The sequence below is a fragment of the Varroa jacobsoni genome, unplaced genomic scaffold, assembly GCF_002532875.2.
Source record: "Varroa jacobsoni isolate VJ856 unplaced genomic scaffold, vjacob_1.0 scaffold_1236, whole genome shotgun sequence".
Taxonomy (NCBI): domain Eukaryota; kingdom Metazoa; phylum Arthropoda; class Arachnida; order Mesostigmata; family Varroidae; genus Varroa; species Varroa jacobsoni.
The window spans coordinates 91,877-108,731 of record NW_019214138.1 but is presented as its reverse complement, the minus strand read 5'-3'; the positions used below and the strand labels follow the sequence as shown (position 1 = coordinate 108,731).

General features: G+C 39.1%; 2 protein-coding genes, 1 long non-coding RNA gene and 1 other non-coding gene across 6 annotated transcripts; 2 read left to right on the top strand and 2 right to left on the bottom strand.

Annotated features, from left to right (window-relative positions):
* Positions 1-6: 6 nt before the first annotated feature.
* LOC111267895 (uncharacterized) lies at positions 7-3,315 on the bottom strand. Of its 2 annotated transcripts, XM_022846466.2 has the most exons (3): positions 2,963-3,314; positions 2,128-2,873; positions 7-1,580 (listed from the first exon to the last, which is right to left on the bottom strand). In XM_022846466.2, the coding sequence occupies exons 1-3, from the start codon at positions 3,043-3,045 to the stop codon at positions 1,510-1,512; spliced, it is 900 nt and encodes a 299-aa protein (XP_022702201.1). In that variant the 5' UTR covers positions 3,046-3,314; the 3' UTR covers positions 7-1,509. The 2 variants fall into 2 exon arrangements, with proteins under 2 accessions (XP_022702201.1, XP_022702200.1); XM_022846465.2 differs by lacking the exon at positions 7-1,580 and having other exon boundaries at positions 1,596-2,873; positions 2,963-3,315.
* A 2,522-nt stretch (positions 3,316-5,837) lies between these two features.
* On the top strand, positions 5,838-10,565 carry LOC111267888 (uncharacterized). Of its 2 annotated transcripts, XM_022846450.2 has the most exons (5): positions 5,838-6,133; positions 7,296-7,538; positions 8,567-8,793; positions 9,255-9,456; positions 9,933-10,565. In XM_022846450.2, exons 1-5 carry the CDS (start codon positions 6,083-6,085, stop codon positions 10,227-10,229), a joined length of 1,020 nt encoding a protein of 339 aa, XP_022702185.1. In that variant the 5' UTR covers positions 5,838-6,082; the 3' UTR covers positions 10,230-10,565. The 2 variants fall into 2 exon arrangements, with proteins under 2 accessions (XP_022702185.1, XP_022702186.1); XM_022846451.2 differs by lacking the exon at positions 7,296-7,538.
* Positions 10,566-11,589: 1,024 nt separating this feature from the next.
* On the bottom strand, positions 11,590-15,167 carry LOC111267889 (uncharacterized). Its single transcript, XR_002684898.2, has 2 exons — positions 14,979-15,167; positions 11,590-14,746 (listed from the first exon to the last, which is right to left on the bottom strand). It is a non-coding gene; the product is annotated as an uncharacterized LOC111267889 (long non-coding RNA).
* On the top strand, positions 13,528-13,599 carry TRNAP-AGG (transfer RNA proline (anticodon AGG)). Its single transcript has one exon. It is a non-coding gene; the product is annotated as a tRNA-Pro (tRNA).
* Positions 15,168-16,855: the final 1,688 nt, after the last annotated feature.

The following is a 16,855-nucleotide window of genomic DNA, read 5'->3' as shown; positions in this document are numbered from 1 at the left end:
ATTTTCGTATTTCGGAATTAAACTTCAATGTTACGCATTTTCTTATTGTATAATATGCGGTGCTTTGCAGAAAATTGTTTTATACGATTTGCCAATGTTGGAACATTGAAAAGCAATAATACCCGATAATTATGGTATCCTCAAAGGGGAACCTCAATAGGTGCATTAAATCTGCCTGATGTAATGCTAAAGCATTGCCTGACATAGCACTTAAACGAACCTTCTTGTTAAGTACCTTATAAGTGTGTGTCTTTGATGAATACGATGATTATCTACTAGTTTTAGTTAGAGACATGCAAAATTTTTCAGGGTTGAGGCCGGGCGTAGATACAGTTAATTTTGTAATGGAAAGTGCCATCCAAGAGGAAATGTGCAATTGTCATATCGAATGCACAATCAAAGCACTAAATCTGCAGAGTAGGTCTACGCAATAGTTGTATCTCCTAAATGCCAGGTCCAACGGAGATGTTTTTTTTGCATGGAATATTCAGAAGCTGTAGCAGTAGTGAAATATGGACTAAGTCTTGAACAACTGTGTTTAGGTTTCGCTTTTGCCGCGTCCGCTTCTGGAGAAATGAACGGATCACGTCATTACGATCACGGTCCACATTATGCCGATATGGAGACCCGGATCGCTCTCTACTGGAATAATGCGTATTGCACATTGTAAAATTAGAATAGTTTTGAAGAAAGTTTTTCCAGAGGTCGAAATTTTTATAGCTTTTTCCTAGCTCTTAGCAAAGGATATACGACAAAAACAAAGACCACTAAGCACAAAACGTGGTTGTCATTGCGCGCGAAATCACACTTAGTTTGCAACATTGCTTTAGATTGCAGGTTAGATTACAATAGAAAAAACATTTCAGTGCAGCATTACACATTTCTACTAAGGTGCTTGTCTTTAGTTGTCGCACATTTTTTTTTGTGCACCATAAAAACATTTCACTTTAGTTGATTACCTTCCGCTAATTAGGCGTGTGAGAAAAATAGAGGGGGCTCAACCCTGTAAGTTCAACTAACACTTGCATGCTAAATAATATTGCAGGACCGATTGCTAATTAATTGCTTCGATTAATTATGACTTATGAAGTCATAATTAATCGAAAGGAGTCACACCTTTACAAGAAGGTAGACTAACAGGAGCCGTTGAAGGGTAAAGGGAGACTAAGGACTAAAATATACACGCACAGACGGCCTAATTGTTAGCCTATTTTCTTCATAATGTAATTGACAGCAAACATAATAATAATAGCCAACCTACTTCTTATAAACGCAAATAGACTTTCGAATCATCCTATATATTGTGGTACCTTCAACTCTTTGTTGGATGTTCTGCTGAGGAGGGTTTGTCAATTTACGATACACTTTGTTTCGAGCTGTTCGTAAGCTTCTAAGCAGGTACGAGATTCGTAGGAAAACGGTTTCTGATTGAGCTACTGCCTGACTGTGTTAACGTAAAATTTAAATTTTTCAGTTATCTTTTTTGTCAACCCCTTTAAGTGATGGTCATTATATTGTGACTTGTTCTGTACTTAGCGTGAGCTCACCCAAGGAAACAGTCACTGTTTCTTCAAAGACAGCTGAAAAAAACAGTAGGTAATTATACAGTATACTAATAAATAAAAAGCTGTCAAGGCTAGCTGAAATCGACAGATGACACAAATCAAATAACTATTTACTTGTCTATTACTTTACTTATTATTATTATTATTACTTACATATTTCTGTAATCTTCTTACTAATATGAAATTATTCTTTTGGTTACGCCAAACTGAGACAATACTAGGCCCTGATATATTAATAATAATTAGTATTATTTTTATTAACTATGAGGAACATTAACCGTGATCAGTCCGTTTATTGGATACGGGAAATGGTCAATCAAATATTATAAACACAAGTGAGAATCGATAACCTTAAAAAAATAGATGCAGAAAACTAACGCAACGGAATGCTTGCCATAAACCGTTAATAACGAACACAATCAGTATTAAATAATGTAATTTAGTATTTTTTTAATGAAAGAACATAAAACATTCTTTGAAATATACGTACTTATAGACGTTTGTTTGACTGGCATGCCGTGTGCAATGAAAAAAAACGCACAAATACCATTAAAATACGTACCAGTTCTATCAGCAAACGTCGGTAGTTCAGTGAATCTCTCGCTCGATCTTCTCATCAATACCGACACTTCTTTTTCGGCTTGCTGAGCAAAGAGAGTTTGATCAGAACAATTTTCTTTAGCTTTATCATCAGTCGGCAATTCTGAATCTTCGGTGATGATCGCTTCAGTTACTGGTTCGCAGTGATCCTCGTAAAGCAATCCCTGAGCTTTTGGTATAACTGGCTGCTCTTCGTTCACGAATTCTCGAACCGCTGGTAAATAATCGCTCCCCATCGGCGCCGCTGTTTCTCTTTTAATTCCAGGAAAAATAGAGCAGGTCGGACAACCAGCTGTAGGACTTGCCTGGTTGATTTCGATGCAACGCAGCAGGTTTCCTTGAATTAGCTGCGGGGCTAGATCATTTATTAGATCATTTGAGGGATCATCCAAATCTGTGTCGTAGAGTTGCCGTTGGTCAATTTTTCTGAAATCGCTAACCTCATCGGTGCCTAGGCAATCCGCATAAGTGTCTTTCGATTCTTCTGCTGTTGCGCTTCGGGAAGAATCGCTGTCAACAATGCTTGTGTTACTTGATAATTGCCCCTCTTGAGTTTCCTCCTCTCTGGGATTCGGGTTACCACAACCAGGAGGTATTCCAGGAGAGGGTGATGTTGTTTCACTTTCATCTAATTGCTCCTCCTGAGTTTCCTCTTCAGTAACTATTGGGTCGGCCAGGTTATCCATTTTCGTATTTATAACTTTGCTCCTAAACAAAAGTAAAAGGTTTAATCATACAATCACACAGATGAACGCATACAAATCATATTAGTAGGCGCTTTATATAAGCTTTTTCACCTTGTGACTAGATAACATCTTGCCGATGCGCAGCGGTGAGCAGTGCGCAATTCCCATTCGTTGATTGCACCCGAGGGCATCATCTGTAAATTCTATTTCGCCACTGTTCGCTACCGTTCGGATACCAGTTAGGATTGACACTTTGGTCAGGCGGTCTTAGTCAACTTAGAGAAACGTGAATTCTCGTGAACCGGCAGAAAACTAATGTTGCACCCTTTACTGTAACAGACCTATCTAAAAACCGCATTACCGATCGGATGACCTGACTGAAACTATAGCAACAGCACAAGGCATAACAGAGCGGAATGTAACCTATCAGCACGAGCATTATCTAGTTACTGCATTTTCGCTCCACCGCCATATAAGCCGCCATTGAGCAGGCATAAACGAAACCTTTCGGAATTAACATGTAAACAGCAAGTCACGGAATAGCAACGGTAGCTAGATAATTCCGCCATTTTCATTTCAGTGACTGCTGACTCTTTCAGAACGTAAATTAGAGAGAACGATTACTTCTATTCTGCCACTGCATAGAATGACACTACAAAAACGGGGCTAATACCTTTAGCCGCTGAATGAGAACCCTGTGTGGCACGCATCGCACTGCATTCACTAAAGAATGATCATTTTACTATTCAACTTGATTCAAGGACAGCAGTAGGAGCGGCAAAAATTCATAATATTCGAAGCACCACTGTAGCCCTGGTGGCAAACTTACGAAGCATTTTTTCTAAATTGCGGTATTCTAGTTTACCTTGGACTTATGAAAATTATAATTTCCTTAGCACAGCGCTTTTAAGCGACGAACAAAGGTCCAATCAAAAGCCACCTAACGTCGTTTCGTCATTAATTTTATAAGTATTACTTTGTACACCTACAACGGTCATGGTGATAGGTTTTCCGTAACTAAACATTGTAAACCTATAAGGATGACCTTTAAAAAAAACGCAATATGTACTGCAAATGTAAATGCCAGTAGCTTAATGTGTGCACCGCAAAATGTATCATCAGGCACCTGGTGCAAACTTGTGTACAGGTATCAGAACTTCAAATCGAATTTGTCGTTACCATAATTTTTTATTGCTACCTATTTACTGCTATTTATCACTTACACGAAGCGCACTAATAGCCGATCTTCTAGAGAATACGTTTCAGGACTACATACATTTAAAAACTAACCTTTGTTTCACTGGCGCTATCTTTTACTTGTACGTCGATTGTTGGAGAATTTTGCTTAGATTTGTGCAAAAATTTGCAACGGTTGGCGGCAGAAATCCGCTACGATGCAGGGCATAGCTCACTCGTATGTGGGTGTGACCTGCAACGTTGGCATGACACCAACAACGTTGGTATGCCATCCACAAGGTTGGCATGTCCTTATACCCCATGCCAGTTAAAGTTTGTGTATCCCTTTCTCTCCTCTCTCTCGTGGGGTAGACTCCTGAAACATAAACGCTGCTACCTTTTTACCCCGGAGCTTTGATTTGGAGAATGATCATTGAGTATCAAGGTACAGCAGAAAACAATACGGTTTCATACGTACTCTATGTACCGGTATCGGCGACGATTAGGGCCAATTCTAGCACGAAAGACTACGGTACCGTACTAAGTCTATAGCGGACTACACGAGTAGAACTAACAATTATAATATAATGCATGCAGAGCCTATTGCTTGCCACATCTCCTGCACTAAGGATTCTATATGTTGGCTAGCTTTAATTAGAGCGCAAGGTGGTCAACCAGAATATAACGCACATAAAATTATACCATTCAACAGAAATTATAAAGGATACTCTATAATAAATAAACACTGCCATTTTTCAGTCAGAGAGAAGGAGAGATTGGTAAAGTTAAATATGTTTTACGAAACAAGTGTGGGAAAACCGCAGCCATATGCTTGATATTGGATGACAAATTTATTTTAATGAATACGCTAGCGGTGTTTATCGAAGTGCCATTCTATATCGACATTTGCGCAAGTTTCCAACAGACAAATAACCTTGTGTATATCTGGTAAATATTCTAGTCCGTATATAAAATATATAAAGATCGTATTATTCGATTTAGAATAAAAGTTTACTCGTATTTTTATATTTGGTGAGAGCAATATGCGCCTTGCGTCGTCAACCTTGAACCAGCAACTAAACAGCCATGGAACCAGCTGTTTACCAATGCTACTTTTTTGGATTCAGCACATGAGCTTAACATAGGCCATTATGAGTGGCCTTTTGTCGACGATTGCGTCTCGAAAGGGTTATATTTACCTGCTCTAAGTCCTCTACGGCATCATTGGGACAACTGCAATGATATATATATTATTTATGGTGGAGCAAAAGCCTTTACCTTAAGTTTGTTAAAGCCGCGCCACTTTTTACCTTTACTGTTTGGCAAATGTTCAGCGCTGCATAACGAAATTGTAGTGTATATGTATAATCATAATATAATATAATAATAAATAATAGTGTATATGATTTTTTCTCTAGCAACTAATCATACACAATCAAATCTTTTTTTTTTAACTAAGCTATTTATTTTAGTATCGACCTTCCCTAACCGATTCTATCGCTACCCATGAATAAAACGCACCTTCTCTCTAACCGACCCCTATTCTGTAAGCTCGGGCTCGTTTAGCGAGTGCTATTACTAATTAGCCACTGCTTAGCATTCGTTTAGGGGACAACCTATGCTTAGCCAGCATGATGCGATATATTTTCATGGACGATGCCCCTACAGTTCCACCAGCGTTAACGCTGCGGACGTCGTTGAATCGTCACGATACTTCTCTGTCTCAGCCCTAGTGTTTACTAATGGGAGAGGGCCATTGAAACCTGCAACTCCACCTGCGCGGCACAGCGAGCAGAAAGAACGTTACTCTCTGTGAGACTAAAAGAAAAACAGGCCCCCAATTCATCCGGCTAGTAACAGCAGTCTACAAGCCGACAGTGCACGCGATCCGAGCTGTTGAGGCTTGTCAATGATGTGAATGTTGAGGCGAAGCAGTGGAAAACTGATTTTGAAACAGCTGATAGTGGCATTCATCTGCGTTGTCATTGTTCTATGTCACAACAAAGGCCGCGCTAGTTCCTGCTGATTTTGAGTTGTGGAGCGGTGTCGAAGCAAATGGCTGGGGAGATTTGCGAACAACCAAGTGCGAGTCAAAGCTCTCAAAAGGTAAATACGTCAGGATTAAACTATGTTGCACAGTTATGATAGAATTCTGCCCGGTTCTTCACTGGTCTGAAGAAAATATTTTCCTATATGCTATACGCTTTCCATATACCGTATACATACGAGAGGCTATGTACAGAACACGTACTAAAAACTGCCTAAGAATAATAATGCTGCACATACATGCACATTGTCAAGTGCTGGAAGGAGGGGGGTTCGTATAGCTGTTTCTTTATTGTATACATAGTGAGCCCCTGGTATCGTAGTGTAGTTATTTAAAAATCATTCATCGAGAAGTTTTTCAACCTAAAAATCGAACTTGAATTATTTTATTTGAAAATCGTACCTTACTGCTCAAATTAAGATGAGAACGAGAGGGCTTTAGGAAGTCCGATCCAGCTACGTCAAGCCTTAGTATCCGGCTGCCAGCCGCAACGAAGTGCTTTCAGTTCTACTGAATTCTAGGAACAATTGAAACGTTTTGGCATACAACCTCTGGACGAATAATTAAAGAATTTCTTACTTATCTAGCAAAGCCTTACCGGTAATATTACGAATGAAAGCTACACGTCAAAATTCACTCAAAAAATGCGGACTTTGCAGGCTTATCCGACAAATAATTTCGGCCTATTTAATAAAATATATCACTGCTTTTATTTACTAGGATAGTCTCCCTAGAACTTTGCGTATAATAGTGTCTTGATTATTGGCTGCTGCCTTATGAAAAAACTGACTTCGCTGTGCGGTAAGACTATTGTCCCTTAAATGGTCCATTACCTGACAGAAATGGATCTCTCAGCATGACGCTTTGTTGTCAGGGGTAGCCCGTTATACTTCGGAACGCTTGTGACGAATATAATCGCTTTTTATACACTATTCGTTCAATGAAGGTAAGCATTGAACCTGGCTTCTGCAGAGCTCGTCTAAAAAATTAACAAAATAGTTTGATTTTGCTTTCTTTTCCAAGTTTCTGTTCTGGGTGCGTAGTGGTGTCTCGCACGTTGATTAACCAAACATACCAAAAGATAAACTACGTTTTACTAATTATCTTATTCTAGGTATATTTCAGTTACTTTATTTTCAACCAGTTTTTGTTAAGATCTTCTATCCTGCATGTTTTCGTGAGCTAGCTCTTTATACTAACTATGAAAATTGTTGTTTTAAGGGCGATTCCGACTCTGACCTTATCATGAACCCACTGGTGAAATTATCTAAGTTGGTTAAGATGTTCTGCCTGAAAAATACGTCTATCTCAACCAGTTTTAAATTCGTCGTAAACGGTCGTATCGTCGGAGTTATCCGACCAGGAGAATGGCAGCTATTAAAACATCATGCGCCGGACACCTTCGAGCAGAGAGGGTTAGAAATTCACCTCTGCCGGTGGAAAACTGAACCAGAAATCACTAGGGTTCGTTGGTCCTTTTTGATTTAAACTTATTATCAGTGACAGTTATTCTGGTAGATAGAGTTGCGTTTTACGAATTTTATTGTAAAATTCATGAACTTCAATGCATTAGGTTGGTTAGAAGGTTATTTTGTTTTTTGGGTTATTTCACATATCTGAGAAATCTGAAGAAATAATTTTTCCAACGAAAGAAGAGAGCGTCGATAGATGCGGTTCATTGATCGACCCATTTTTCACCTTCTGCTACTCATCATGAATCGCTTGCCCTTCGGCCGCTAACTTGATAGCGCAAAGTGGACGTCGGTCAGATTTTTCCGAGTCCTAAAGTAACGTCGAATCGAACGTTGCGATGTTGCTTTATGCCTAAAGTCCACGTTACGTTTCAACGAGTTGCGTTGGATTGCCGACCGCATTCATCGTTCTACGGCGGCTGTTTAACCAGCTCGCAATAGAATACCAATTTTCCTTTCGAATTTTACTAAAGTTTTGAGGGCGCATGTATAGAACACTGATAATGGTGAAAGTAATTAATTTTTATGTTATTTAAATCCAACTTTCGAAATGTAGAGCATTGGACCCAGGACGTTTGGCAGGTCCTATCAGGAATTACCGTTGAATCTGACAGAGACATACACACGGTTTTCGTTGTGTTAGTTTGACTCTTCAGTGCGGTGCAGCAAAGAGCCAGTGTCAGGCATATACCTCTCCAGTCTCCATTGGCTGATGGCGACGAAAATAGTTTGTAATAAACTCGACGTAAATGTAAAATGGGAGATACGCAATAGTTCATTATTATTACCACTACTGTGTCAAGAAAAAATGGGGCGATTAGAATTAGTTAACGTGGCCGTTATCACCCACTGACCAAGCTAATTGATCCTACAGATGTAAACGAATGTACGAAAATGAATGTTTCCAGTTCAATTTACGGTCTGTGGAGTAGAAGTCATGATAGAGCTGTTACGTAAGACGTACGTAAGCTTTTGCGTATATTTAAAAGATAAAGGTGGTGTTACCTTTATTTTTAATAGGGCTTATCTGAAGTGCTGAAAAAGCTACGAACTCAGGATGTCTTTCCGTGTCTTCGTGGTTGGCGAGACGAACTTTACGAGGTGGCATCTTCCTTTGGTGACCCGCCAATATTTAAAATTGAACGGGCTGCTACATTTATCTTCGGTACAAAACGTTATGGGGTCGATGTCAACGCCTTCGTCGTGGATGATGAGGGTCGACCGAAATTTATTTGGTTTCAAAGAAGGTACGTTAGTTCCGTCGTGTCACTGTCATCGATACGCAAACGCCTCCAGAAAAAGACCAGGGCTTACTGCTTCAAACACCGCCAGCAACACACATTATATATCTTGCGCGAATAGGGAACGTTATCTTTCGATAATCGATACTAGCATAGGATCGAGCACAAGCGATTCCAGTTGATGACAGACCACTGAATTTATGTGACGCTGACCGGCATCCATTGACAACGCTTTATTAAAGCAGGTGATAATGTGCGCCTCGCTTTCACACAGCTGTGTCTAACAAAATTGATTACCTGTGTACATAACGATAAATTAGAAGTAGTCATGGTATTAATAATGGTAATAATAATTTTTGACGGTTTTTAATTGTACAATCAACAAACACCTTCGCACCCACACACACGCAAAGTACTAAACCATATGTGGCTTTTTGTGTACTGTTCAATAATTTGGTTTGTTGTAGGTCTAAAGCAAAGGAGCTTTTCCCGAGTTTACTAGACATTTACGTTAGTGGAGGTCTTGCCGCTGGCGAAAGCCCTTCGCATTGTATGCAAAAAGAATGCCTAGAGGAAGCCTCTCTTCCAGAGGAAATGTCTCGGCGTTACGTTAAACCCGTTAGCTGTGTAACGTACGTCTATGAGGACAACCTCGGAGTGCATCCTGAGGTAGGTCGATATATTCAGTGACTATTAGAGTGTTGATTACCACTGTATATTATTCAAACGAGCGACACACATGAAATTAGATATTATAGATAATTAATAAAAGGCGTAAAGAATACGCTGAAACGGTAAAGAAAGACTTCAGATGTAAGGATGTGCTACATTAGGGCTGCGTTGGCTCTAGCTCAGTGAATTGAAGACTCACAGAATTGAACGTCAAGTAAAAAAAAAATAAATTCACATGAAAAAAAAACACTGAAATGCTCCTCAGAACACACAACGTTTGAAGTTATATATCACATGGGTAGACTAAACTCAATGATCCCTTTTTCAATCGTGATGAATGGAATCACAATAACATGGTTTAAGTTCGTGCAGGGCTTTTTTGTATCTGTGCAATTACTGTATCGTCGTCGTTACCCCTGTAAATACTAAAAACGTTCATTATTCTCTCTATATATGCTTATTTCTATTCACAGATTTCGTTCTGCTACGACGCGAGCCTTCCGGCCGATCACGAGCCGCAACCACTGGACGGTGAAGTGGACGAGTTTATCCAGATGCCCCTTGCCAGCAATAACGAACTTGGCGCATTAATTGAAGTAATTTGCGATCCAACAAAGTTCAAGCCAACATCAGTACCGATCGTGATAGATTTTTTAATTCGGTGGGGTTATATTGATGGATCGTATGGGTCGATATTTTTAAATCTGTTCGAAGCAATTCACCAACCCCTGTTTAGCGAATACCCCCCAAAAGCAACGAACAGCACGTAGATTTATGCGTCCATCAATTTACAAGAAGGATGCTCCCACTCTTTTGTCCCCAATATAATTTAAATAGAATAAGGTCGTGTTTAACGCCAGTAATCATTCTTAATAATAGTCCATCGAAAAAATGTTTAAGGCAGCTTTTACCTGAAAACAGTTAAGGATTTTTTCATCACAGCGTGGTGTTGTGGAGCATGTATGGTATATATTCGGTGCATAGGAGGCTACGAACAAATATCTGGGGATAGACCAGTTGTCTTTCTACTGATCCATGTGCACAATTATGTGGAGGCCGAAAGTAAGCTGTGTAGTAAGATAAAGAAGATCTTACAGACCTTATAAGGCATGTGTTCTTATTTGAATTTTATCAGTAGGAGAAAATCAACATTACATTCAAGTTGTACTAGTTTACGGTCTATTACTGTTGTACATTTTAATAGATAATACTTCATTATTGAACAAATTTTAGGTTTAAAAAGAAGACAAATTGTCGCTACAGCCGAGCCAGCCGATTCGTTATAGCATAAAAGTCTAAATTGAAGACTCCACACTTGTTAGTAATAATAGTAGAGTATTAATTATGGTTAACAGAGTGATAGACTTGCTGTAATTGGTTGGTTTACACTAGGAGCATATCATCTCTGCCCTGGCAGCGCGAGGCAAAGCTGCTTCAATAATGACAATAAAAAATTTATGGTTGGCATGTGCTAGCCTACAGCTCACAGAAGGCGACTATTTTACGCGCCTCAATTCGAATAAATGTTTTTCTCTTGTGGAGAAAATGACTTTATTACAGGCTACTTTATTGAAGCTAAAAAATGAAAACGTAACTCCCATTTAGCGCCCATAAGACCATATTGAGCTGAAGGCTGAGGCTGCTTATGGAGGGATCTATGCAATATGAAACTGAATAATCTCAGTCCTCGATGTTGAGCGTTAAATGGGGTAGTTGCAAAACCCCTTTGCATTGTTACAACCCAGAATTTTGCTCCGGATAATACTTATTACATAACGCATATATATGGTGCTGTACAGCTGAGTGTAAGTCTCGAAAGTGGTTTTCTAAGTTCAAAGATAGCGTCATCATCTTGAGTGATCAATCATATACTGTCCGGTCAAGTGTTTGATCGAACTAAAAGGGTCGTATACAGCAGGAAATTATTGGATCTCTATACGGCACTGCTGCATCAAGTAGACGAAGCTATGCTGACAGAAAAGACGAAGTCATCCTTCTTCGCGACGATAGCAGATCATACATTGCGAGAGTTGCCAAAACTGTTCCACAAGAACTTACCTGAGTGTTTTTTTAGATATATTATGTTTTTTAGACCAAAAGATGATGGACTAGCACATTTCCGTTCGTATTCCTACTCCGAACCTCATCTGAAAAGGGTGCTAAATTGCTTCTTCAAAAAGACCTGAAACATTGCGTTGGGGCGAAATAAATGAATTGGAGCCAAGATAACAAAAGCTTCTTAAATGTGACAGTGAATAGATAATATATTGACTCTTCAATAGAATTTATATAAAATGTTTTTTTTTTTTTTATTAGATTATTATTATAAAAATCTACGAGGTCAAGTATTAAAGTACGTTATAAATAGAGAGTCGGTTCGTTGGTGCAGGGGTGTCATTGCCCGCTTCGGACGCAAGCGATGCCGGGTTTAGCGAAGTACAGTAAATTATAAAAATATGAAGCATCATATTTCCCTCATGAACAGACGTACGAAAGAAGGTCTAAAGGCCCAATTTTTTCTGCCTAGCTTCGTTTTCCGCCTGGTATTTGTCGTTGTTCTGGCCTGAATCAGCAGCCCCTGGCTTACCTCAACTAGAGGCTGTAGCCAGAGCAGTAATGGCATTAGTCGTGTGTACAGGTGTAATCGGTATAAATTTGCCAACGGAAATCCGTTGGTTAAAAAACAGGAAACCAACAGGGCCATTAACGTAGTCGTAGCGTGGTAGTTCAATGGGTAGAGCATAACTGTTGTCTCAGTGTCAGGGTCATGGACTCAAGCCCCATGTTGAGCGCAGCGATTTCGACTAACACGGTACAAAACTTTGAACTCAAGGAGATGTTGTTGCAATTATATGTGTATCGACTACTTGCGCACTCAGGATCCTATATGAGGTTGAACCTTGTTCTACGGATATTGCTTCTGAGTATAACCTGATCACAAACATGCTTGTCCGCGTCCACCAATCTAGCATCTGAAGAAAACCTATTACATTGATTAGGCATTAGAATGATATATCTAGAAAGAACTTATGCTTGTGGAAAGCTATGTAGACGTTTTGAGATTAACTCTTACATCTGAATGTATGCGAAGTACTTTTGATTCGCGCACACAGTTTAATAGATACTGGGAGTTAAGCGGCATACTGTACATGTCAATGCATATGTATTTATTTAAGTTCACACGAAAATAGATAAAAATCATATTACATCAGTTCAGAAGCCTCTATATGTATCATCATTATAGACGTAGTATATAACTGCACTATTGTATTATTAGTATAATTTATTAACTGTTTGTTTGTCAAAATGTTTTGCAGTAGTAGTATACTATACTAAGGTGCCTCTATTGATAATGATTATTTGACATGTATTTTTATATATAGGTGTATAAATACCGTTCTACAATACTTGGATTGGATCACTTAGGCCTGCACGACAGCAAAATAAATAATTACTTCGTTGCAGCAGGTATTGCCGTTGTTATCAGCGGGTCATTGGCCTAGGAGTGGAATTTTCGCTGAAAATGTGAGGGGTACCGGATTCAAATCCCGAACGAACCTTCATTGCACTTTAGAGTATTATATATTAGTAGAGTATATTAGTAGCTAACTGCATGTAAAAATAATTGTATTCGACACCTTCCTTCTTCGTAAAAGTGCGACTAACAATAAAAGACGTAAAAAATAACCTTTAACTCTTATAATAGTGCTCTTTCACACAAAGAAATATAGAATTAATACAAAATCTCGCTAATCCTATCGATAAATACTATGCACAAACTCAGGTGATTCACAAAATATTCCCTTTTGGCCAGCCAACATTTTTGAAAATATTATCATGTAGCTAAGCGTTTTGGGGCCGATTCATTGTCATCATGATCTACAGGCCAAAAAGTCCTCGTCCAGCCAAACTAGTTGGTGATCTATATGATGGCTGCCAACAAATTGTTCTAATCCCTATTATTATTATTATTATTAATATTGTTCTTGCAGTTTTCTGATCTGCTGAAAGTTGTGGCCAATAGACGGTAAACACCCATGAATCACTGGACTCACTGTGTTTCTTGTCGGCTCGTTGGTCTAGGGGTATGATTCTCGCTTAGGGTGCGAGAGGTCCCGGGTTCAAATCCCGGACGAGCCCACGTTTTGTTCAGGCGAAAAGCATGTATTAAAATGTCTGAAGAGCCCAGCCATCAATATTTACAAGAGGATAAGTGAAGATTTTTTAAACACATGGAGGCGAGGCTATGCTAAATGCTGGGCCTTTGTAAGCTAAGGTCCTGTTAGACGTGCTCAAAGAATGGCCGAAAATTGGCCTAGGCTCTGCAAAATAACTAATTCGTACACCTGCCAATTACCATGCTGCATACATCACGAATAACTCTGAACATGCTTTTTATCATCTCTAATTAATCGGCAAGCCTATACTCAACGTATTATTTTAGCTTCTATTTTTGCGCAGCTTTTGAATAAAGGCCTCCTCTGACTGCCTTTCTTCTATGGCTGCTTATGGTGTTTTACACAAGGAGAGCTTACTTCATAACATCTAAAAAGATAAACCATGAGGTTCTTGGTCAGCGTAACGCTTCCTAGAGGCAAGCACGAAACAAAGAATCTTCAACGAAGGCGACAGTATATTCATCGCTGCCATATATGTTATACAGCGCACAGTTCGCTCACTGCTTTGGCACAAGTCAAAGTACAATGCCAGCTGCGTCCCGCTTTCGAATTGTGATGTGGATTTTTTAAGTAACGTTTTACGACATCGGGATCATGTTATGCTTAATTCCCCGATGAGCATAATCAATAAGATTTGAGATCAACAGCAATATCACACACAAACGCGATCGAAATAGGCATTTAATCCTCTGCAATGGACAAACATGTGAATATCAGCTATCTAAACGGAAATCGGTGGATGCTACAACGTAACTCCTATTAATTTGCAATTATCCCAACCAGTTTAAGCATCGTCTGCTTAGTACTCTCTTTATAATTTTTAATTTAATGCCAACCAGTTACCTTGTTTAAACAAAATAGCAGCTGTATCAAGTGGCCTACGCCACTCACAAAAACTGATTTTACCAGCATTAAGCATACAGGTTAACTCAGTAGGTACAGCACGAAGCCACTTCAAACGAGCCTCAAAGCTGTCGATTCGTTTCGTCCCACTTCGTTCGCAGATGGTTTTACAGGACGTCCTGTGACATTTTCATTCTCAAACAAAAAGGTCGGTCGATGAGATTCAGGGAAAGTCACACGAGTCGTAATCAATGTGTCTATGCTACCTGTAATTTAGGTTAATATTCAGAGACCTTGCTTCAGAAATGCTCAGTAACAAATAGAAATACGCAGTGCATTACACTCGTGCATCGAACACAGGCCATTTACTCTAGAAAAAATTTATGATTAGAACGCTCAAAACTTGATTCATCAAATAACTATCTGCTCATAATATTGTCTCTCTAAGGCTTCACAGAGTTACCGAAAGTTAAGTCTCTTGACGTAATATCCACCCACTTCAAGTCAAAAGGTCGCAGGCTGTTATAAAAATCATCGGCTACAGATGCAATATACGGCAGTCCAAAGTAATTACACGCCCGTACGAAAAAGCGATTCAAGGCGGCGATCTGCAGCAGTACATAGCCTTGACAGACACAACAGACACGAAATGACATTTGCTCTGCGTCGCTACGCAGTGAACGTACCAATACGAAACAAGCAGGTAGCGTCATTGAGACATAACCCGCATGGTACGTTGAACGCGTCCGGGTCAGTGCTATGTTGTCATACGTATCAGTTTCAATAGACCTACCATAGTCTTTAGACAATTGACCATATGGCATGTAACTTTTGTTGTTTTTGACGAACTGGGAACTAAACGTTAAAAAATAAATTGTTTTATACTATGCTCCTATGCGTATAAAAATTAAAATTAAATAGTAATTAAAAGCAATGTAACAATTATGTTTTGGCACAGGTTTAAGTGGACACGTGGATCTATACCTAAGATGTACATATGTTGAGCAATATGTAGCTAACGGCTTTATTCATTTGCATGTTATTTTAGGATTAATAAATAAACTCAGCTACCATTATCAGTATATAGAAACCTACGTGAAATTGGTACATTCTTCAAACTTTATCCATTGTAAGACTCCGGTCAAGCAAGTTCATGCTGTTTTTAGTGTTAAAAAATGTATTGATATAACTGTATATGATATATATAAAAAAAAATATTTCATAATTCCTTACATGTATGCATTTACCGGTGACAGTCGTATGTTCGGGTTTATTTAAGGCTTGGTAGTAATAAACGGCTCTTACCTTGGAACATAAGCAATTCCTTTTCTTTGTAGTAACAAATTCATTTATTATTATGTACTCGCCATGATTTTCCACGACATTCTGCCATCTCTCAATTAATGCGTACGTTCTTTTTCGCCAAAAATTTTCAGGATTGGTGTCGAAGAACTCATCTGGCTAAACTCTGAAGCTTTCGTTGCTGCCAGATGTACGGTCACGAGTCATGTATAGTTTGCCGATTATCGGAAAAAGTTATAATACATCAGAACAAGACCTGGAGGATATGGCCAGTGCAAAAGAACTTTCCATTAAAGCTCTTCACAGTCTTTGCCGTGCAGGAGCTAACTTTGCCATGGAAGAGGATAATTTGCCGTAGTTTCAATATGTATATGCTGCAAGAGACTCATACAAATAAAAAAATCATGTCGAAAGTGTTTTGCTGTGTTAGAATATGGGAGCTTCGTTGATTGTGGCCCGGGTAGCTTAGGAAAAAACTATTTATCTCAGGGTTGTGGATTCTCTACAGACAAAGAGCGACGAAGCGCGTTTCCACACTAACTAAAGAAGACGCTCTTGCCGTCACGCAGGGGAAAACTGAAGTATTACTGTTGTTTTTATTAAGTCAAATAAAGTATTTCAAATTGCGTATATCTACGATGCATTATCTCCAGCTCTGGTCCACGGGCAGCACTGGCCTCAACTACCGTGACACACATATGGACCTTCGTCCAGCGCGGGTTATTAGAAACGTAGTGATGTGTATCGCATACAGGAGTTCTCAATTAGTCTTATCAAAGAGCGAGTAATTAATTAAAAGTCATAATTCTAATATTTTAACTATAACCAGTTCTAATACACCTGTCATTTGCTTCAATAGAAGCAATAATTTAGTGGGAAATGTTTACGATATGAAATCTTCTGCATTGATTAACAGCAGCGGATGTTCCATAACGCGAACCTGCAAGCGGGAAGACAATTAGCTAGAAAGACGTTCCTGTCCAACTCGTATGAAACCCGTATCGTACTATAGCGTATAGTTTCAGGTCTTTTTTTAGGATTTATTTCTATTTTGAAACATTTCCGCCCAACAA